This window comes from Marmota flaviventris, chromosome 9, assembly GCF_047511675.1.
Source record: "Marmota flaviventris isolate mMarFla1 chromosome 9, mMarFla1.hap1, whole genome shotgun sequence".
NCBI lineage: Eukaryota > Metazoa > Chordata > Mammalia > Rodentia > Sciuridae > Marmota > Marmota flaviventris.
The window spans coordinates 93,942,389-93,966,435 of record NC_092506.1 but is presented as its reverse complement, the minus strand read 5'-3'; the positions used below and the strand labels follow the sequence as shown (position 1 = coordinate 93,966,435).

At 34.4% G+C, this 24,047-nt stretch overlaps 1 protein-coding gene across 1 annotated transcript in view; it reads right to left on the bottom strand.

Moving 5' to 3' along the window:
- Window positions 1-24,047, bottom strand: part of Ddx10 (DEAD-box helicase 10) — a 265,520-nt gene that overhangs the window by 199,544 nt on the left and 41,929 nt on the right. The window contains exons 9-10 of the mRNA XM_071616682.1: window positions 21,116-21,200; window positions 8,112-8,213 (exon numbers count right to left, since the gene is read on the bottom strand). Of these exons, the coding sequence (XP_071472783.1) occupies window positions 8,112-8,213; window positions 21,116-21,200 (187 nt within the window). The remainder of the gene's footprint in view (window positions 1-8,111; window positions 8,214-21,115; window positions 21,201-24,047) is intronic.

The following is a 24,047-nucleotide window of genomic DNA, read 5'->3' as shown; positions in this document are numbered from 1 at the left end:
AGAGATTATAAAAAAAATCAAACAATAATCCTAGAAATGAAGGAAACTATAAACCAAATTAAAAACTCAAACGAGAGTATCACTAGCAGAGTGGAACAAGTAGAAGTCAGAATGTGAGACAATGAAGACAAAATATATCATCTTGAAAACAGTCTAGCCAACTCAGAAAGGCTGGTAAGAAACCACAAGAAAAACATCCAAGAGATATGGGATAACATAAAAAAACCAAACTTAAAGAGTCATCGGGATAGAGGAAGGTATAGAGGTCCAAACCAAGGGAATGAGCAATCTATTTGATGAAATAATTTTAGAGAACTTTCCAGATATAAAAAAGGAAATGGAAGTACAAATTCTAGATGCATACAGGACACTGAGCATACAAAATCACAGTATACCAACGCTAAGACACATTGTTATGAAGATATCCAATATACAGAAAAAAAGAGAAAATATTAAAAGCTACAAGAGAAAGGAGGCAGATTACATTCAGGGGTAAACCAATAAGGTTAACGGCTGATTTTTCATCACAGACACTGAAAGCGAGAAGATCCTGGAACAACATATTTCAAACACTGAAAGACAATGGATGCCAACCAAGAATTTTGTATCCAGCAAAATTAAGCTTCAGGTACGACAATGAAATAAAAATCTTTCAGGATAAACAAAAGTTAAAAGAATTCGCAGCCAGAAAACCAGCATTGCAAAGCATCTTGAGCAAAACACTACACGAGGAAGAAATGAAAAACAACAACCAAAACCAACAGTGGGAAGTATCTCAGTAAAGCGAGAGGGGTGGGGGGAGCTAATCATAGATAAACAAACCAAATTTAAAAAAGAAAAAAACAAAGATAAATAATCAAACATGACTGGAAGTACGAACCATATATCAATAGTAACCCTAAACGTTAATGGCTTAAACTCACCAATAAAGCGACATAGGCTGGTAATCTGGATTAAAAAAACACCAACAATATGCTGCCTTCAGGAGACACATCTGATTGGAAAAGACATACACAGGCTGAAGGCGAAAGGTTGGGGAAAATCATACCACCACACGGTCCTCGGAAGCAAGCAGGGGTGGCCATCCTCATATCGAATAAAATCGACTTCAAGACTAAGTTAATCAAAAGGGATAAGGAAGGACATTATATACTGTTAAAAAGAACCATTCACCAACAAGACATAACAATTATCAATATTTATGCACCAAATAATGGTACTGCAATGTTCATAAAACAAACTCTCCTCAAGTTCAGGACCACAACACAATAATTATGGGTGACTTCAACACACCTCTCTCACCATTGGACAGATCCTCCAAACAAAAATTGAATAAAGAAACTATAGAACTCAATAACACAATCAATAACCTAGACTTAACCGACATATATAAAATATATCAACCATCATCAAGTGGATATACTTTTTTCTCAGCAGCACATGGATCCTTCTCAAAAATAGACCATATATTATGCCATAGGGCAACCCTTAGTAAATACAAAGGTGTGGAGATAATACTATGCATCTTACTGATCATAATGGAATGAAACTGGAAATCAATGATAAAAGAAGGAAGGAAAAATCCTACATCACTTGGAAAATGAACAATATGTTACTGAATGATCAATGGGTTACAGAAGACATAAAAGAGGAAATCAAAAAATTCTTAGAGATAAATGAAAATACAGACACAACATACCGGAATCTATGGGACACAATGAAAGCAGTTTTAAGAGGGAAATTCATTGCCTGGAGTTCATTCCTCAAAAAAAGAAAAAACAAACAAATAAATGGGCTCACACTTCGTCTCAAAACCCTAGAAAAAGAAGAGCAAAACAACAGCAAATGTAGCAGAAGGCAAGAAATAATTAAAATCAGAGCGGAACTCAACGAAACTGAAACAAAAGAAACTACTGAAAAAATTGACAAAACTAAAAGTTGGTTCTTCAAAAAAATAAATAAGATCGACTGACCCTTAGCCATGCTAATGAAGAGAAGAAGAGAGAGAACTCAAATTACTAACATACGGGATGAAAAAGGCAGTATCACAACAGATGCTACAGATATACAGAAGATAATTAGAAATTATTTTGAAACCCTATATTCCAATAAAATAGAAGATAGTGAACACATGCACAAGGCCATGGGTTCAGTCCCCAGCACCACCAAAAAAAAAAGGAAAGAAAGAAATTGAAGACACCTACCAACAAAGAAAAGCCTGGAGCAAGATGGATTCTCATCCAAATGCTACCAGATATTCAAAGAAGAACTAACACCAATGCTGCTCAAGTTATTCTATGAAACAGAAAGGAGAGAACCCTTCTAGACTCATTCTATGAAGCTAGTATCATCCTGTTACCAACACCAGACAAAGACAAAGAAAAATTCAGACCAATATCTCTGATGAACATAGATGCAAAAATTCTTAATAAAATATTGGCAAATAGCATACAAAAACATATTAAAAAGATAGTGCACCACAATCAAGTGGGATTCATCCCAGGGATAAAAGGTTGGTTCAACATAACAGAAATCAATTAACATAATTCATCACATCAATAGACTTAAAGATAAGAATCACATAGTTATCTCTCAATAGATGCACAAAAAGCAACTGACAAAACACAGCATCCATTCATGCTTAAAACACTAGAAAAACTAGGGCTAGTAAGAACATACCTCAACATTGTAAAACCAATATATGCTAAACTCAAGGCCAACATCATTCTAAACAGAGAAAACTTGAAAACATTCCCTCTAATATCTAGAACAAGACAGGGATGCCCTCTTAAACCACTCTATTCAACATCGTCCTCGAAACTCTAGCCAGAGCAATTAGACAGAAGAAAGACATTAAAGGGATATAAACAGGAAAAGAAGAACTCAAACTATCCCTATTTGCCAATGACATGATTCTATATTAAGAATACCCAAAAAACTCCACTGGAAAAATTCTAGAACTCATAAAAGAATTCAGCAAAGTAACAGGATATAAAATCAACACCCATAAATCAATTGTGTTCCTACATATCAGTGATGAATCAACTGAAAGAGAAATTTGAACAACTATAGCATTCAAAATAGCCTCTAAAATAATAAAATGCTTGGAAATCAATCTAACAAAAGAAGTGAAAGATTCTACTATGAAAACTACAGAACTCTAAAGAACAAAATTGAGGAAGGCCTTAGAAGATGGAAAGATCTTCCACGATCTTATACAGGCAGAATTAATATTGCCAAAATGGCCATAGTACTAAAAATATGATGTAGGTTTAATGCCATTCATGTTAAAATTCCAATGACATTTTTCTTAGAAACAAAAAAAGCAGTCATGAAAATTATGTGGAAAAATAAGAGACTCAGAATAACTAAAGCAATCCTCAGCAAGAAAAGGGAAACAAGAGGCATCACAATACCAGACTTTAAATTTTACTACAGAGCTGTAGTAACTAAAACAGCATGGTATTGGCACCAAAACAGACATGAAGACCAATGGTACAGAATAGAAGACACAAACAAACCCACATAAACACACTTATCTCATGCTAGACAAAGGCATCACAAACACACATTGGAGTAAAGATAGCCTCTTCAACAAATGCTGCTGGGAAAACCGGAAATCCATATTGAACATATTAAAATAGAACCCTATCTCTCATACTACACAAAACTCAAATAGATCAAGGACTATTGCATTAGAACAGAGATTCTATGCCTACTAGAAGAAAAAGTAGACCCAAGTCTCCAACATGTTGACTTAGGAACCAATTTCCTCAACAAGACTCTTAATGCATAAAAAGTAAAATCAAGACTCCATAAAAGGGATGGTATCACACTTAAAAGCTTCTTCACAGCAAAAGAAACAGTCAGGAATGTTGAGAGCCTACAGAATGGGAGAAAATCTTTGCCACTTGCACTTCAGTAGAGATTTTTCTCCAGGATATATAAAGAACTCAAAAAACCCAACACCAAAAAACCAAATAACTAATCAATAAATGGGCAAAGGAACTGAACAGACATGTCATAGAAAATGAAATATGATCAGTGAGAAAATATATGAAAAAGATTCAACATCTCTAGCAATCAGACAAATGCAAATTAAAACTACACTGAGATTTCATCTGACCCCAGTCAGAATGGCAATTATCAAGAATACAAGCAACAATAAATGTTGTTGAGGATGTGGAGAAAAAGTACACTGGTGGGACTGCAAATTGGTGAACCACTCTAGAAAGCAGTGTGGAGATTCCTCGGGAAACTTGGAATGAAACTACCATTTGACCCAGTTATCCCACTCCTCAACATATACCCTGAAGACTTAAAATAAGTATACAATAGTGATACAACCAAATCAATGTTTATAGTAGCTCAATTCACAATAGATAAGCTATGGTACCAGCCTAGGTGCCCTTCAAGAGATGAATGGATAAAGAAAATGTGGTATATATACACGATGGAATATTAGCCATAAAGAAGAATGAAATTATGGCATTTGCCAGTAAATAGATGGAGTGAAATAGGCCATTTCAAATAGGCCATGCTAAGTGAAAAAGGCCATTTCCAAAAAATCAAAGGCTGACTATTCTTTCTGATATGTGGATGCTGACTCACAAGTGGGGGGGAAAGGGGCTTCACCAGGTTGAACAGGTTGAACAGAGTAGAGTGGGAGGAAGAGAGGAGGTATGGGAATGGGAAAGACAGTAGAATGAATCAGACATACCTTTCCTATGTTCATACGTGAATACATGACCAGTGTAACTCCACAACATGTACAACCACAAAAATAGGAAGTTATACTCCATTTATATGTGATATGTCAAAGTACATTCAACTGTCATATATAACTAAGAAGAACAAAAAAATTTAATTCAACATAGGATAAAGGGGATAACATGGTAAAGGGTTCAACTCTGAGAATACATAGTACTCCTGATCATGCATGCATCTAACAACAGAGCAAACTACATGAGGCAAAACTGATAAAACTGAAAGGAGAAAGATGAATCCATCATTTTAGCTGAAGACTTCTACACCCCTATATCTGAAATGGATGGATTCAGCAGGCAAAGTCAGCAAAGACACAGTTAAACTCAACAATACCATCAATCATGTAGACATAATGAATATCTGTACACTACTTTATCTAACAGCAGAATATATATCTTCAAGATCACATGGAAAGTTCGCCAACACCGAACACATTCATGGCTGTAATACCATAAAATTTTTAAAAGACTAGAAATCATACATTGTTTACTCTCTGACACAAAAAAATTAAATTAGAAATTACACTAGCAGCTAATAACGCAAAAATTCCAAGACGTGTGACCATTAAAAATACTTCTAGCAGGTCAAAGTACAAATTTCAAGGAAAACTTAAGTATTTTGAATTAAATCAAAATCAAAGTAAAACTTAGGAAATTTTGTGGAAAGCAACCAAAGTTGTACTTAGAAAAGGAAGTTCACAGTACTGAGTGCAAATAACTAAAAATCAATCTGTTTCCCAATTTAGGAAACTAGAAAAAGAGGAACAAATTAAATCCAAAATATCTTAAAAAAATAAATAAATAAATAAGTAGAAATTAATGTAACTGAGAAAAATAGGTTCAAAAATGAAATTAAAAAGGTGTTTCTTTGAAAAGTATTTTTTTTAAAAGAAGAAGAAAATTACACCACAGTAAATCTCTGGCCAAAAGAGGATACAAAATATCAGAAATGAAATAGGGATCATCATTCATATTAAAAGGATAAAAAGGAATATGGATAAAAAGGAATATTTTTTTAATTATTGAATTCAAAACATCATTTAAAATAATCTACCACATTGACAGGCTTAGCACAAGTCACATGAGCATATCAATAGATATAAAAAAAAATCTGATGAAATCTAATTTACAAATTTTATATCCACACAAAAAGGATATTGTCACAATCCTTAACAATGAGAAATCAAGTTTTGCAACTAAGATCAAGAGCAACGAAGGGATGCCTCCTTTCACCACTGCTTTTCTACATATTACTTGGCAGTCCTAATTAATGCACTAAGACAAGAAAAAGAAAAAAGCCATACTGATTGTGAAAGAAAATATAAAACTATCCTTGTTCATGGATAACATATCTATATGAAAAATCACAAAAAAAAAAAAAAAATAGACAAAAACACTCCAGGAACTTGTAACAATGATAGCAAGGTTTCAAAATTCAAAGTTAATACATACAAGTCCATCATTTACCAGCAATGACTAAGTGGAAACTAAGATTAACACAGTGCCATTTACACTGGGACCAAATAATAATACTAATAATATGAATTTGACAAAATATGTATAAAATCTATATTAAGAAAACTACAAAACTCTGATGAAAGAGGTCAAAGAGTAACTAAATCAATGGAAAAATAATCCATGTTCAGAGAGATTTAATGTTGTCAATATGTCAGTTCATTCTCCATTTGATCTATAGATTCAATATAATCCAATCAAAATTCCAGGAAATTATTTAGTGGATATCAATAAATTTTAAACTTTATATGGAAAAGGTAAAGACCCAGAAAACTGAACACAATAGGAAATAGAACAAATAGGGGGACTGATATTACCCAACCTCTCAAGTCTTAGTATAAAACCACAATAATCAACACAATGAAATAAAGTTACTCTTTCCAACAAATGGTATTGAAACTGGAAACCTACCTGCAAAAATATGCATCTAGACACAGACTTTACATCTCTTATAAAAATTAACTCAACATGGATCATAAATGTCAATGTAAAACACCAAAGTACAAAATTCCTAAAAGAAAATATGGGGGGGAAATCTATATGACTCTAGGTATGGCAATGGCTTTAGAGGTAACACCCAAGGCCTGATCCATGAAAGAACTGATGAGATGGACTTCATTTAAATTAGAAATATCTGTTTTGTAAAAGACCATGTCGAAATTATGTGGAGATAGTCACAGAATGGGAAAAAGTATATTCAAAAGACATCTGATATAAAAAGACATGCCCAAAGAAGTCATAAAATTTAACACAAACAATCCAATTTTAAAATGGGCCAACAACCTTAATGCACATCTCCCCAAAATAGATGACAAATAAACATAGGAAAAATACTACACATCCTTCATCATCGAGGAAATACAAACTAAAGCAATGAAATACCACTACACACCTATTGAAATGACCAAAATCGAAAACATTCACAATCCCAAATGGTGACAAGGATTGGAGTAATAAGAATATTCTCATTCATTGCTGGTGAGAATGAAAAATGGTACAGTTTTCTTATCTAAGAAAAAAAATCAAACATTCTTTCCCAACAATCCAGCTATTATGTGCCTTGATAGTTACTCAAAGAAGCTAAAGTTTTATATCAGCACAAAAACCTGCTTGTGGATATTTCTTCATAACTACCAAAATAAGAAACAATCAAAATGTCCTATGGTAATGAATGAATAAACTGGAACATCCAGACAATGGAATATTTTTCAGCACTAAAAAGAAATGAGCCTTTAAGCCATGAAAAAAGGAACTTACATATATTTTATATTAAAAAGTAAAAGATATTAACCTGGAAAAGCTACATACTTTATGATTTGAACAATATAACATTCTGGGAAAAGCAAAACAATGTAAACAGTAAAAGACTGGTGTTTCCCAGAGTGGAGAAAGTGGGATAAATAGACAATCATGGAGTAGTTTCAGGACAGTAAAAACTATATATGATACTGTAACAGTGAATACAAGTCCTCCCACATTTGTTCAAACCTATAAAATACACAACACAAAGAGAAAATCCCACTATGGACTTCAGATTATAATAATGTCAGTGTAGGTTGTTAAACTGTTACAAATTCATCACTCTATTGGGATGTGTTGATAACTGGGGGAGGTTATGTATGTGTGGGGTAAGGGTTATATACAAACTCTCTGCACTTTCTCCTTAGTTTTACTGAAAACCTAAAACTTCTAAAAAAAATTAGTTTTTACTTTAAAATTTCAAACCAGACAACTGAATGGGTTAGGATGAAAAGGGAAATAAATGGAGATAAGCAAACATAATAATTTCATGCCTTTACTTTTCTAATAACATAAACCAGTAGCTCTTACTTGATTTCCTTTACAGGTACTTTTTTCTGGAGAAGTTGCTGCACCATCCCTTTTTCTTCTGAGGGAAGCAAAATTAATAAGGCTTCACCATCCTCTTTGTACCTACACAAACAACAAAAATTAATACATCAATGCAATCTATATTTTACATTTTAACAGTATAAGTAATTAACACAGAGTCAAGTTCATCTAATTGTAAATATTAAGAATCCAAATTTTTCATCTTCTGTGATAACAGAAAACTAGGGATCTGACCACCTTATATCAAATTACATCACTTATTATAATTTCTAGTTACTTTAAGGCTGTGCCTTAATAGAAGTGCTAGCTTCTAAGAAAGAAATCATTTCAAGATAATTTCTTAAATAGCTTCCTATCCACACAGCAAGAAGATAATTTTTCACACAAGCAACTAAGAAAATGTAAATAAAATCAGTCATTTAATAAACAGAGCACCCTAATATATTAATTAAATCAATTCATCTTCCTGGAAATTTTATTAATGCCTCTGGAATAAAATTGTTTAGAGGCATCAGTATGAAGAAAAACACTCAGGTAAAACACATGCCTCCAATTCTTGCATCTTCTCTTCCCTCACCAAAACAAATAACCTTATTTCATTCTGCACCTTCAGAAATTTGTATTGACATAGGTCATAAAGCATCCTCTGGTTATTTAAGCTTTTGGTACTATTTGTATACAGATCTTACTAATAATACTGTAAGATCAACTGTTACATATAAAAAGTCAAACAGATTAAGATTGGGTATTTGGGAAATTTTTTAAATAAACCAAACAAAAAAATCTCAAAGCACTCTAAGATTTATGCTACAAAACATGAGTACATTTTATATCAATTCAAATAAAGTATTGATAAACTATGATTCAAGCATAAACCAAAGAACACATAAAAAAAAAAAAATGAAAACTGATCTTCAGGGATCTAACACTAAAGTTGACTAAGATAAACATCACAGAAGCAAGAGATTCAAGATGACAGTTACAGAATGGTGAATAAGTCAGTGCCAAAGGACAGCCACAGGCAAAAAATGTCATCAACTCACAAGTAAAGAGCCTACTCAGGGGCTGGAATTGTATCTCAGTAGTAGAGTGCTAGCCTAGCATGTGTGAAGCACTGGGTTCGATCCTCAGTACCACATAAAAATAAATACAATAAAGGTATTGTGTCCATCTACAACTAAAAAAAATTAAGAGAGAGAGACTAGTCAGGGCAAGCCACAGGGCTGGGGAGAAGGGTTTATATTACAAAAAAAAAAAAATTGTGTGTGTATGTGTGTGTTTGTGTCTGTGTCATAGCTGATGGAATTTTAGGTAAGTCTTGAATATGAATAAAAAGGGAAAAGCTACATACTTTTTAACATGATCAAATGAATAGAAACCAAAAAATGCAAGGCTAATTCAGGGTTTTTTTTATTTGTTTATTTGTTTATTTTTAAAGGAGTAATGCAAAGCTGTAATACAAAATGGATAACAGAGAAGAGTACTAAGATACATTAGAACCTGACTTTAGAGACCTTGGATGTCTCTGCAGAGATTCAGAACAATTATATGCTTGCAGAATTTTATTACTGAATGCTGAAGGGGAAAACTGGCCATAACAACTTACTGAAAAATGGTAGTATACTTTATTTTGAAGACTGAGGGCATTTTTACCTTATATGTTGACTTTAAAACTCAACTACTCTACATAAGGTAAAACTTCAGTAAGAAAAAAATAAATACCCTTGTATGCACAAAGAATATGAAATAAAACACATAAAATATTAAGTTTCTTAGATAATTCAGTAGCTTTAAATTCTTTTTATTAAAAGTACTCTATGTGCCAAATGCTAACATAATTGGAAAATAGACATGGTTTTGGCTGTTAAAAGCTCGTGGCCTATTGCCACAGACATTAAAATCAAAGGCTATGAGTGTTACAATATACATACAGGAAGCTGTAAGGACATGACAGAGCTCTAGCTAAGTAGTCTAGGTGTCAAGCAAACTGTCCTGAAGAAATTATATCAAAGCTGAGATCTAAAGAATAAAGAATTAGTTTAACATTAGGGTTAGGAATATAAATGGTGGAGTCAAGTTTACAGGGAAAAGGTAGAATTTCAGAGTCTAGTGGATACTTTTGTCTTCATAATTATTTGCTTTTTCTAGTAAAACTGAAAATAGCTTATTCCTTAATTATGTTTCATAACTAAAAAACTAGTACCAAATAACTTCTTTGTTGTACTTTAATGCAGAATTATGACTCAAAAAAGTTTTTCATCTTTTTTTTCTTTAAAAAAAAATGGGGGGGGGGATTTAAAACATTCCCCCTAGCAGTTTTAGACTAACCTGTGATGAAAGCAGAATGTATTAGTAACAAGGTGACATCCTGAGTAGATAAAATATCTGAGAGACATCACAATTTCTGCAGCAACAAGACCATACCAGGGACCTGGTAAGAGTCAAAGAGGATCAGAATCAGCTAACGAAGCAGTATTTTTACCAAGATGCTCTCAGGGCAGTCAGACTCTGGAAGTGAAATTAATGCCTTCTGATGGTATCCTGTAGCTACTAGAAACAGTTAGGAAGGAGGAAAAACAGTGGGCTAAGGAGAGTCAACACTTCAAATCTTCCACATCCAAATTCAGGGACAGCAAGATGTAATAAACAAGCCCACAAGTTTACACAGGGTAAGAATTGTGGCCAAGGAGTAAAAGAAATCTCTAGAAGGTCAAAAAGGCTGAATTTAACATTCCGTGATCTTCCAACTGATTCATGAGCAAGAAAAATAAGGCTAGTCACCCACATCTATCATACCCTACCCATTCATGCATCCAAGGAGAACCTGAAAGAATGAATCAGGATTCAAGTCACAAAAGGAACCATGTCCAAACCTTTTAATGCTACAGCTAACAGAATATACATAAACAGCTTCACATGGTTAAGACAGACTGTAACAGTGACATTTAGAAGAAACACATTCCAAAAAGAAAATGAAAAATGATGTGCAAAATCAAATCCCACAAGATAAGCAGCGATTAAGATCATTACCAACCATTTCACCCATTTTACATATACATCTCTTCCCTAAAACAACATAAAGCACAAATTATCTCCAACTAATACCCAAAAATATCCAGTAAACTTTTATTCCAAGAATAAAAGTACCTTTACAGAGAAGGCATAAGCCCACTTCATTTTTCTAATGCTTACAAGAATAAAGTCTATTTACCCATGAGCTAGCTTTTAGATTTCAAAAGCAATATCCCAGGCCCAAAGCTCACATGTGTAAGAGAAATAAACGTTCTTCTAAGACCTACATTTTAAAATTCCATATATTTGGATAGATTATTTTAAGAGACATCCCAGGCACTTCAGAAAGTTCTGTATCTGAAACAAAATTTCATTTTCATCATCAGTATTAACTCCATGTAGCATTTATACAACTCTTTCCAGTTTTTTTTTTTATTTTTTTATTGGTTGTTCAAAACATTACAAAGCTCTTGACATATCATATTTCATACATTAGATTCAAGTTGGTTATGAACTCCCAATTTTACCCCAAATACAGATTGCAGAATCACATCGGTTACACATCCACATTTTTACATAATGCCCTATTAGTAACTGTTGTATTCTGCTACCTTTCCTATCCTCTACTATCCACCCTCCCCTCCCCTCCCATCCTCTCTCTACCCCATCTACTGTAATTCATTTCTCTCCTTGTTTATTTTCCCATTCCCCTCACAACCTCTTATATGTAATTTTGCTGGGTCACCATTTGACCCAGCTATTGCCCTTCTCGGACTATTCCCTGAAGACCTTAAAAGAGCGTACTACAGGGATACTGCTACATCGATGTTCATAGCAGCACAATTCACAATTGCTAGACTGTGGAACCAACCCAGATGCCCTTCAATAGATGAATGGATAAAAAAAATGTGGCATTTATACACCATGGAGTATTACGCAGCACTAAAAAAATGACAAAATCATAGAATTTGCAGGGAAATGGATGGCACTAGAGCAGATTATGCTTAGTGAAGCTAGCCAATCCCTAAAAAACAAATACCAAATGTCTTCTTTGATATAATGAGAGCAAATAAGAACAGAGCAGGGAGGAAGAGCAGGAAGAAAAGATTAACATTAAACAGATACATGAGGTGGGAGGGAAAGGGAGAGAAAAGGGAAATTGCATGGTAATGGAGGGAGACCCTCTTTCCAGTTTTTTAAGAACTTCATTCACATTAATTTGTCGATCCTAAAAAGAAAGAAACCAAGAGAAGAAGCAAATGAAGTTCCTGACAGACCAAGAAGCTGGCCTCAAGCCAGCTGGTCACTACGTTTCAAAGATTTAAACTTTTAATCCATGCTTTTTCAATTATACAAGAAGACTCTCCAGAAACAAAGATCCTCAAGAGATTGATCATAACTGTCTAACTCACATAAAGAACATACTCAAATCCTGCAGTTCACTAGTATTTCTAGATAAATAAGATGTCCAGACTATTGGCTTGAGTACACATGGCAATTCCTCCATTGAAATAACACACAAACAAACTGGCCAAAGCAAGGAAAGCAATCTTGCTATTTTAGCAATAATGTGCCTTTTTCCCCAAAGTGAAGAAAGCAGTCTTGCTATTTTGGCAATAAAGTGCCTTTTTCCCCCAAAGTCAATAATCCTTAACTATTCCATTTCAGATTACCCAAACATCAATGCCATTCTAATTGAGTCTCTAACTGTCCCTTAAAGTTTGCTCACTGATAGTGCCAACTACTGTCCTACTACAATATGACTGTTTACAAAAAACTATAGGGACAGTTCTCCATGTCACAAGCTGGGTTATAAAAGGGTCTATTTAGAACAATTCCATTTCTGTAATTTTAAAAAATAAGTATATACATATAGCATACATTAAAATTTTTCTTTTTAGGGATTTTGGAGATTTTGTCATTAGTGCCTGTCTGTTTTGCCATTTTGGTATTATTGCATCTGTGTAGTGATTAAGCACTGCTTTTATAATAAAATAAACAAGTTATTAAAAACAAGTAAAAGCCAGACATAGTGGCAAATGCCTATAATCCTGGAGACTTGGAAGCCTAAGGGAGGATCTCCTGTTGTCGTGCTGTACTGTTCATTAGCTAAAAACTTTGTATAAAACACTTCATCACCATTTACCACATTTTATGATTCATACAGTATACAACTGAATCTAGGTTTCCTTTAGGATCAAAAATTCTATAATTCTGACTATTAATAAACGATAGACATTGTTCACAATACAAGCATCATCAAGAGATAGACAAGTCGGCGTGTTGGTACATGCCTATTATCCCAGTAATTCTGAAGGCTAAGACAGGAGGATTCCAAGTTCAAAGCCAGCTTCAGCAACTTAGTGAGGCCCTGTCTCAAAATAAAAAATAAAAAGGGATGGGGATGTAGCTCAGTGAGAAAGCACCCCTGGGTTCAATCCCTGGTACCTACCCCCCAAAAAAAGAAAAAAAGGAGACATTTGTTGATGACCCCTTACTATTCTATAGTCCCTTCTCTTTTACCCTCTCTATCTCTCCTACTATTCTCCCTGTATCTCAGCCTTACCTGTAACAACCATACCTAAGATTTCATGTCACTGTGGGAGAAAAGTACAGTCTGTCATACCTATGCAGAAAGACAGCCATAAGGAATCCAAGTCCAAGAGTCTTATTCCTCCTACACGATGTGGTACAAAGGAAAGCTTACTACTCTAGGAAAAAGGCTATCTGACTTATAGACTGTCTAAAGATTCTAATCTATTTTAAAAAGAAAAAAAATGGCATGTTTGAATATACTCTGGGACAAAGAAAGTCATCTGCAGCCTAGAATTTCAGAAGCTACCAAAAGGTATATCATGATAGGCTCAGTGACAAATGAAGTTCATCCACCATAAAATAATTAGGAAAAAAAACAGGTTGGTTAACATATATTATATGTAAGAACAAAGATTTAAGAGGTTCACAAAGAAAGAACAGAAATCATTGCACTCTATCAACTGTTCTCAGAAAATAAATCCTGCTGGGCACACTAGCGCACACCTATAATTGCAGCAACTAGGATAGGTGAGAGAGAAATGCAAGTTCAAAGCCAGCCTCACCAACTTAAGACTGTCACAAAATAAAAAAGAAAGGACTAGGGATGGCTCAATAGTAAAGCACCCCTAGGTTCAGGTTCAGTAAGAGAGAGGAGGGGATTACTTTCCAAAACATAAATGCTAAACTAAATTTTAATAGATTAAAAAGAAAAAGAAAAATGAAATTCTACTGCCTAAAATTGTAGTGTCAGAAAATAAGTGAGAGAGATGATTAACACCATTTTACAGAAAAAAACAGTCTCAGAAGTTAAAAACTGATCCAAGGGTACATACCCAGCAGGTAACCAAGTCAAATTCAAACCTAAGTGTTCTGACTTTAAAGATAATAATTGAACAACTATGGGAAACCTGTCTCATAATCCAAATGAAGATGGAAAATAAATATATTTTTACTTGATCTTCATGATTACAAATGGGCAGCAAATTTAAGTAAAGACATCTACCATTCTTCTCCTGGCTTTCATACATTCTAAAAGCCATGCAGGGGAGCAACAATCATTAGAATCCATTAAGTAAAAACAGCTGGATTTAGGCATCGCAGTAAGAAGAAGTTAGAGACTTCAGTACTCATTCCAGGCCTGGTACTTAACTGAGTTATCTTAAATGTATTTTACCTTCAAGTCTCTGGGAAGGAGTTTCTTGATAAGAAAACTTCTTCCACAAGTTGTTCTCTATTGGCTAAATGAGTCCATTCATTTATTTACTCAACAAATATTTATCAAATTTTGGAATATAACTGGAAAAACAATTCATTCAAACCCTGGGTGTAGCACAGAGGTTGTCCCAGTTTAAAACACAAACAAACAAAAATGGTACGGTCAAATCTCCTCATAAAATACAAATGACAGAACCCTTTGAAAGCAAACATGGCATTTAGTAAAATGAGTCCTCATATATGAGGCACTTACCTTTGGATAGGTTGTACCAAAGTTGTTCACAATCTATAGATCCAAGAAGTACATTTCTAGTGAGCTTTGTGACCAAATATCCAAGTATATAAATAGCTCATCTGTTTAATTGATATGCCACACACATCATTTAGTCTTCTGTGTTTATCTGGGCCAAAGACGTCCCAAATATGCCAATGAATGATAACTGAGGTCCTAGACTTATTTCTGTTTCACCTACCCTTGGAATTGCTTTTATCCTTGAAATTAGTAAAGCCTGACATTGGATGTGGAAGGCAATTCCTAAAATGGCTCCCAACAATCTGCACCTCTTGGTATTCACCTCTTTGTAGTCCCTCCACAAGGAGTAGGGCTGGCATGTATAAGCACTAGAATAATGCAGGAAAGATGAAGTGTGACTTCCAAGTTTAGGTAACAAACAACACTATTACTTCCATTTTCTCTCCTGTGCTCTCTCATCTGCTCTCTGATTAGGTTAGTTGTCTTGTGAGCTTCCATTCAAAGGGAGCCACATGAAAAGGAATTAGAAAGTACCTCTGACCAATAGTCAGGGAGGAAATGAATCTGCAAAACATCATGTGAGTGAGCTTGGAAATGAATCTATTCCAGCTGAGACTTCAAGTACCAATGACACCTTGACAGCACCCTTTTGTTAGACTCAAAGCTGGAGGACCCAGCTGTGCCACACCTGGATTCCTGACCCACAGAAACTAAGAAAGGCTATTGTTGTAAGCCACTAAGCAAGATGATAATTTATAGCAGTGATGGGTAATTAATGTGTTTGGTAGAATCTGATTCATGAGCCTGATTTGTTATCTCAAGTGTCTAATATTCACGCCCTTTTCTAAGCACTTAAGATACATCAATAAAAAGACAAACATTCTTGCCTTTACAGAACTTACAATCTAGTAAGAGAAAGAAGAAAAATACCAAGCAAATACTCAATATAGAAGGTGATAAGTGTTGAGGAAAAAAGAAAACAAAAAGCAAGTTAAGGAGAAGTTGCTGGAGGGTGAGATAGAAAAAGAACCATGTCAATAAGTCAGGAAAAAGCAGTCCAGCAGAAGAGCTAATATAAAGGCCCTCAGAGATGAGTATGCCTGGCATGTACAAGAAACACCAAGACCAATATGAAATTTAAGAAACAGGGAAGAACAGCAAACAGGGTGAAGGATGAATGCATAGGCCCTGGAGGTCACTGTCTGTCACTCTGAGCTGGGAAGTCAGAGATGTGACAAGATCTAGCTTATGTTTTAAAAGATCACTGTGCCTGCTGCATTTAGTAGACAGTAAGGGAACAAGGGCAGAGGGAAGTGCTAGGGGAATGACAAACTCTTAACAAGTATCAGCCCCTGTCTACCTCCACAGCTATACCAGCTATATTCCACCCCAGCTCTTCACTGCTTCAAGACACAAAATACACGAGTTAATTTGCTTTATGGCAAAATTAAGGCTTTAAATTCTAGAAATCAATAAAGACAGAAGGCCATGTCAGGGAGCATCAGCCTCCATTTGGAAAAAACAGACTAAAGACAGAACCTTACAAATCTCAGCTACGGAATGAGAGAATCTGGCTAACAAAAGCAGGTCCTGGCTTACATCTAAGAAATTCACAGTTAAGTTAATGCAAATAGAAATGGTCTTTTCACTATTATTTCTATTTACAAACCAATTAAAAACTCCACAAAAATTTTTTTCTCATTGATTCTTTAAAGTACAAGTACATTATACAAACCATGAATCCTTCTCAAGTCATTAAGAATTTTAGCCAGTTTCTAGCTTGATTTTTATGAAATTGATACTACAGTCAGCAAGTGTACAATGCAAAGGTTTGGCCTCTGCTGTCCCCTAGTGGAATCACAGTTATTCACAAAATCTCAGCCACAAAATGCAAACCAGTAAATAAGGTGAAAATGGAATGTTGCTGAAATGATCTTATTTCCGAGTACACTGGAAAATAAAAGTTACATATAAACCCCTATCTTCTACCCAGGGCTACTCTATTCTCCCCAAATAGAAGTATCTGATTTGTGTCTACCTTTCATTCCCAAATTTCTATTTTCACCTACACATTTTTATAAGAAATAAAAGAACTTAGTTTTTTTGAGTACCAAAAATTGATAGCCCTACAGAGAAATGCTTCTTAATGGCAGAATATACCACAGGATATAGCATTAAAAAAAATTTATATCTCTTGCCTCATTTGCCTCACAAGAAGATTGTTTTGTTAAAAGGGGCATGAATAGTTAAGAAAACAAGAAAATTTCTCAACTGCTTGCTGTAGGTCCAATGAATTCTAGACAGGTAAATCAATTAATACAAAGCACCTCAAGATGTTAAGTATCTGAATCACCCTTTACTCTTATTTAGCTAAAACACAGAAAAAAATACAGATTCCCACGTACCTTAGCTACTTTGCTAATGAATTCAGTCTCCTATATTCATGTATTTTAGTTTAATTCCAAAAGCAAACACTATCTGACAAACCCTATTTTAATTACAGCCTAACACAGGATTTTAATTAGTTTCAAATTTTCATTTAGCCTTTATTTAACTCAATTATTCAGTCTCATGTCCCACGAAACTTTCTAATTATTTCTAAGTCCATTAATGGCAACTTTTGAACTGCCAGGGAAAAGATAAGAATTATGGGCTGGGGATGTGGCTCAAGCGGTAGCGCGCTCGCCTGGCATGCGTGCGGCCCTGGTTCGATCCTCAGTACCACATACAAACAAAGATGTTGTGTCCGCCGAAAACTAAAAAATAAATATTAAAAAAAAATTCTCTCTCTCTCTCCTCTCTCTCTCTCTCTCTCTTCTCTTCTCTTAAAAAAAAAAGAATTATATATGATAACCTTTTCACTGATTATACATATAAAATGGTAAATTCACAATATAGTTAGCTGTTATGAATAGTCAAACAGATTTCTACTTTTAAAATCAATGGCCATATTAGAAACTACATTATACCATTTTTTTCATTAGCATTCTCTTCAAACATAATCTTTATGTTGTTCTTTTTTCATCTCAGTCATTATTGCCCAATTTAATGCTCACCACAGCACATGTTCAACATTAGATTTTCAGCAACTTCATCAGAACCAAGAACCCAAAATATTTCCCCTTCTTGGACTTTTTCCTGATATAATGAAATGTTCAACAGTCTTCATTTAGGAAAAATACACAATACTGCTAAACATTCTATGAAAGAATTAGTCTGCCCTATCCACATACACATGATTGGCACATCTACAAGACCTGTAAGTAATCCCCTGGTAAGTTGTGAGACACCATATGCAACTTTAGCTATCCAAAGACTCAAAGGACCACAAAATACAGATGTGTGAGGGTACAAGTACAAAGGTATAATTATTACACATTAACTGAGAAGAACTAAACAATGGAACAAGATATATCCCACCAACCACCACTAATAACTTCTCAGAACATCTCATTATGAACCATAATCCAAACATGCACCCAACAGATTCAAGACCTCTGTGACATTATGTACCTTCTTATAAAATGAAAAGTGGAACAAGCTATTGTTCTATCCATGTCCTATTTTTCTTAGATCTCAGAAAAAAAAAATCGAAAGTCTAGTTTGTTTGAATATACAATTACATCTTATATAGAGCATAGTCCTATCTAGTGCTTGTTCAAATATTTTATCACTAATTATCATTAATTATAATTGAAAGACTTACTTTTGAATATTCTAGTATAAAAATTCTATTTTAGAAGCCTTTTACTACTAAACTGTTGTCTCCCTTCTTTCATGGAGTTAAAAGAAACACAAGTAAGAAAGTACATTTTGATTAGAGCCAATTTTGAAGGCAGCCTACAAGATAACTTCGAATCTATCAAAAGACAGACACTTAGACATTCAACTTATTTTATGAAAATAATAAGAAAAGCTCTATTAGTTAAGCTATGAAAGAACTTGAAATGTTATGGATTAGATTATGTGCCCCTAAAAACTCATATGTGAGAAAACTTAAGAAAGTTTAGAGGTGAAATGACTGGGTTAACCTAATCAGTGCATTAACCCCCTGATAATTGGTTTGTAAGTAGAAATAATAGTGAAAAGACCATTTTCATTTGTATTAATTTAAGTTAAATGTGAATTTCTTAGATATAAGCTAGGACCTACTTTTGTTAGCCAGATACAGATTAACTGGGTGGTAAGTGTAGGCAGGGAGGGTGTGGCCTACAGAAAGAGGGTCCCAGGGATTGTATCTTTAGGGTTTATATTTGTTCCTTCTTGAGTAAAGAGATCTCTCTCTCTCTCTCTCTCTCTCTCTCTCTCTCTCTCTCTCTCTCGGTAGCCATGTCCTAACCTGCTTTCTTCCACCACATCCTTCCGCCATGATGTTCTGTCTCACCTAAGACCCTGAGGAATGGAGTCAGCCATCTATGGACTGAGACTTCTGAAACTGTGAGCCTCAAACTTTTTTTCCTCTGATTATTCTTGTCAGGTCTTTTTGGTCACAGCGGTGAAAAAGCTGAGTAAAACAATGAACAACTTTCATTTCAACGGAAACAAGGGCCACCATGTTCCAAAATATTATTTTGTTATCTTTCAAGGATATCCAGGAAATATGATGTAAAAATAGAAGAATGATAAATCCCAAAGGAAATTCCTAGATAATCCTTTAAACAAAGGATTATCTATAGAAGACAATTTATACCTGTTGTGGGCACAGGGCTGGTGGGGGGAAAATATATATCAAGCCTGCCAGAAGTATATTCACAGTCTTTGCTCAGATGAAGATTTAAACCTTGAGTCTAAAGATCCTATCATCCCTGAGAAAGCCTTACATGTTCATGGCTTGAAATCAGAAGCAATTGCTAGTCCAGTTAGAACCACATCAAAATCCCTCTAAGTACCCAATCATTAAGTTTTGATGAAAAGGAAAATGGGAAGAAAATGTAAAACTGAAGAAATAGTCCATCTGTGACTAATCATAAGTTAAAAAAAAAAAAACTAAATATTAATCACAATGAGTGTTTTTCCAAGAAAAACATTATAAATATCAGTGAGAATATTTCTTACTGATTCACCCGTTTTCTTATGATCAATTTCTGGATGCAGAATTACTAAGGCAAAAAGAAGTACTGTAATGCTTTGGATAAGTCTTACCAAATGCTACCTAAAAAGCTGTTAGCCATTTACAATTCTACCACCAGCACACATCTTTTAGCTTCAATGCAACTCAATCGCATCTTGTATGATCTTTTTCATTTATTCAGATATATTTTTATATTTCAGTCCCAAATCACTGTGACTTTTTTTTAATATTTATTTTTTAGTTGTAGTTAGACACAATACCTTGATTTTATTTATTTATATGTGATGCTGAAGATCGAACCCAGGGCCTCGCACTTTGATGTCTTCTTTTGTAGACAATTTCTATATAGATTTTGATCACATATAAGGGGTGTGGAGAAGGAAAATATAGAAAACTAAAAGTATTTACCAATACCTCAATTCCCACTAGGAAGAAAGGGAAAAAAAGGAAATCAAGACTCCAAAATACCTTCCCTTTAATAAAGCCCATAACACAGAAGTAAGAATACAAGATGGGACCAGAGGAGTCTGACTGCCCAGGTTCAAATCCTGGCCCTGTGTATCTTTGAACACATTGTTTACCTGCTTAAAGACTCAGTTTTCTCATCTGAAATTGGAAAGATCATTAGGATTCAATGAATGATGTTCAGTGAGCAGTTTGGGTGAAAAGTTTAGAATAAGTAAAGTCAAACAAGAAACTAAAATAAGATTAATGGATTTTTCTTAACATTAATCAAGTCTCAGCCATAATGATTCACAACAGCTGTCAGGTTGCTATCAAACCACACCCCAAATGCCAAACCAATACTCACCTAACTTCTCCATTCTTTGAAGATGGGGAAGCATGTTTTGTTACTTAAATTGTACCAAAAGCAAAGAAATGGGCTAGGACACCTACCTGGCAGTTCTACCTGCTCTGTGAATATATGTGTTGGCATCCTCTGGACAATCAAACTGAAGAACCCAATTTACAGCTGGAAAATCTACACAGAAGGAATATCAGGTTAAAAATTTTAAAAAATCAGTTTCAAGATCTGCCCACTGTACTATTTTTATTTTACAATATTGCCTGCCAACACAAACTAATATCAACTGTGAAGTCTACTAAAAATAAAATTAATTGCAAGAACCAAGAGATAATAAACACTGCTTCTTAGACAAAGAGAACTAAAACTAATTACAGTATTTGAATGTAAAGATTATTTCACAACTGACACAGGACAAATTGCTTTGTGTCAAGCAAATAATGAAATACCCTGATGTTTAATAATCTTAAAAAGAAACACTCTTCTTGGGGTGAACTATATAACTGGATTCTAAATTTAAAGGGAGGTTTACTTTACCTGCTAGTCCCATCTCTGGATTGAATTGTTCTTTTTTGAGATCCTTGTCCCTGATTCCTAGCAATTATTACTCCCTACATACTTATGGCTACAGCAATTTTCATTCATTCTCAGAATCCTCTCAACAGAACTACCTCTGATCACTTATGAATTTTGCTATGAGGATTTCAGATAACTTTCATCAGAGAAAAGGGCTGAACACCAAAAAAAAAAAAAAAAAAAAAATGGGCATCATGGCACACATATACACCTGTAATCCCAGTAGCTTGGGAGGCTGAGGCAGAAGAATCGCAAATTCAAAGCCAGCCTCAGCAACTTAGCAAGGCCATAAGCAACTTAGCAAGACCTTGTCTCAAAAGAAAAAAATAAAAAGGACTAGGGATGTGGCTCAGTGGTTAAGTATCCCTGGGTTCAATGACTGGTACAAAAAAAAATGTTGAAAGATAATGAGTTTGATACCTATAAGTATTAAGTGATACAGCCTACCCAAAAAGGTTAAAATTTAGTACAGGGACAAAGTCAAGAAAAACATTTAAAGCAATTCTCTCAGAACTTGAAGTAAAAGGTACTTCAGAAGGAAGTCAGAAGGAAAGGCATATTGCAGGGCTATCAACAGATTGAAAGCAGCACTTGAAACTCAGGCCTCCTACCTCACCCAATATAACTGGGTCTCTTGGAGAAAAGTTTTTTTGCCAGAGAAAGACTCCAAACTCCAGGGTACCAGATAGAGCAGAAAGGAGGGCAACAGAGCCAGAGTGAAAAAAGGGATCCTGAGGCAAAGTCTTCATGCTTCCTGGAAGGCCTTGGTGCCAACTTCCTTGCTAGTCTTCCCCAGAGACAGCAGCAAGATTAATTTATATGAGATTGAGGGTCCCTTATCTAGAGGAATTAAATATTTGAAAACGAATAGAACTCAACATTTTAAATCCTCCACAAAATAATAGACTTTGTCCAAATCCCCTCGCAATGACAGCCATTAGTCAACAAGTCTAGATAATAAAGAGAAAATTAGAACTGTGTTTCCACTCTTAGAAAACTAGGCATGTAACTGCTAGAACATTTGAGAACACAGAATTGGGAACACATAAAACTAAACAAATTTTGTAACAACATTATGAGACAGGAAACAGTACTACTTCCCTCAGCAGAAACTATAGTCAAAACAATGTAAACACAAAGTGTTTATCTAGCCGAAACTCATGATATAACAATATAAAAAAGATGGGGATTAGCAGAAGACAGATAATTATGAGAGTTAATAAAAGGAGTAATTTCTAAACATGCTGTCATTAAGTGGTAGTATAAGATTACTTAGTTAAATAGAGCTAGACACCAAGTAAGATTTTTAAATAGTTGCCTCTAGGGGAAAAAAGAGGGCTAGAGCAGGGTCTGTTCATTTGAACTCATTACCCCACATAATTTTATTAAAAAATAAAATTAAAACTAAAATAAAGTAAGAAGATACAAATGTATTCTGAAATTGTTCTTGGATGGGGACAGGAAAGCTCAGAATATTCACTGCACATTTTTATGTACAAAAACTGAAAACCTAAGTGTCCATTGTTATAGGAAGAGTCATGTAACTGAATAAATTCTTTCTATGTGACACTATATAAACACATTAAATCTTTATACATCACCATGGAAAGACCTCAAGAGCAAGTTAAAGACTAGCCCTTACGTTACTGTTCATAATAAAAGAGTTTTTCTATCACCTAAGATAATATATTCACAAAGTACTTTCTTTTAAATATTTTTTTACTTGTTGTTTTATTTATTTATATGCAGTGCTGAGACTCAAACCCAGTGCTTCACACATGCTAGGCAAGCATGCTACCACTGAGCAACACCCCAGTCCCACAAAGTACTTTTAATAAACCAAAATTGAGGCTCTTGATCCTTTTTGTGCTATAATTAAAGACTCTAACCCCCATCTCAGAATGATTTTAACAAAGCAAAACACAGGTTATAAGAGAAAATATTTATAGTATTTACAATAAAACATTTTTATTATTTTTTTATATACTAATGTATAGACTTACTAAAACATTAACACAACCTCATTGTGGGTCTAATAAGCACTATAATGTAATTAATAATGTAAGTATAAATAATTTTCCAAGATACCCATAACAATATATAATGAAAATATGATTTTAACTGGTGACAAAGTCACAGGAACTATTAAAACTATGATAGTTTGTTGCTTACATTCATAGACCTAAATTTCAATCAAAGATTACTGAAAACCATATTTTTTTTTTAAAGAAAGAGAGAGAGAGAATTTTAATATTTATTATCTAGTATTTGGCGGACACGACATCTTTGTCTGTATGCGGTGCTGAGGATCGAACCCGGGCCGCACGCATGCCAGGCGAGTGGCTACCGCTTGAGTCACATCCCCAGCCCTGAAAACCATATTCTCCCCAACTCTATTTACAGTTCACAGACCTGCTAATTAATTTTTACCTTACAATTCACTGAACC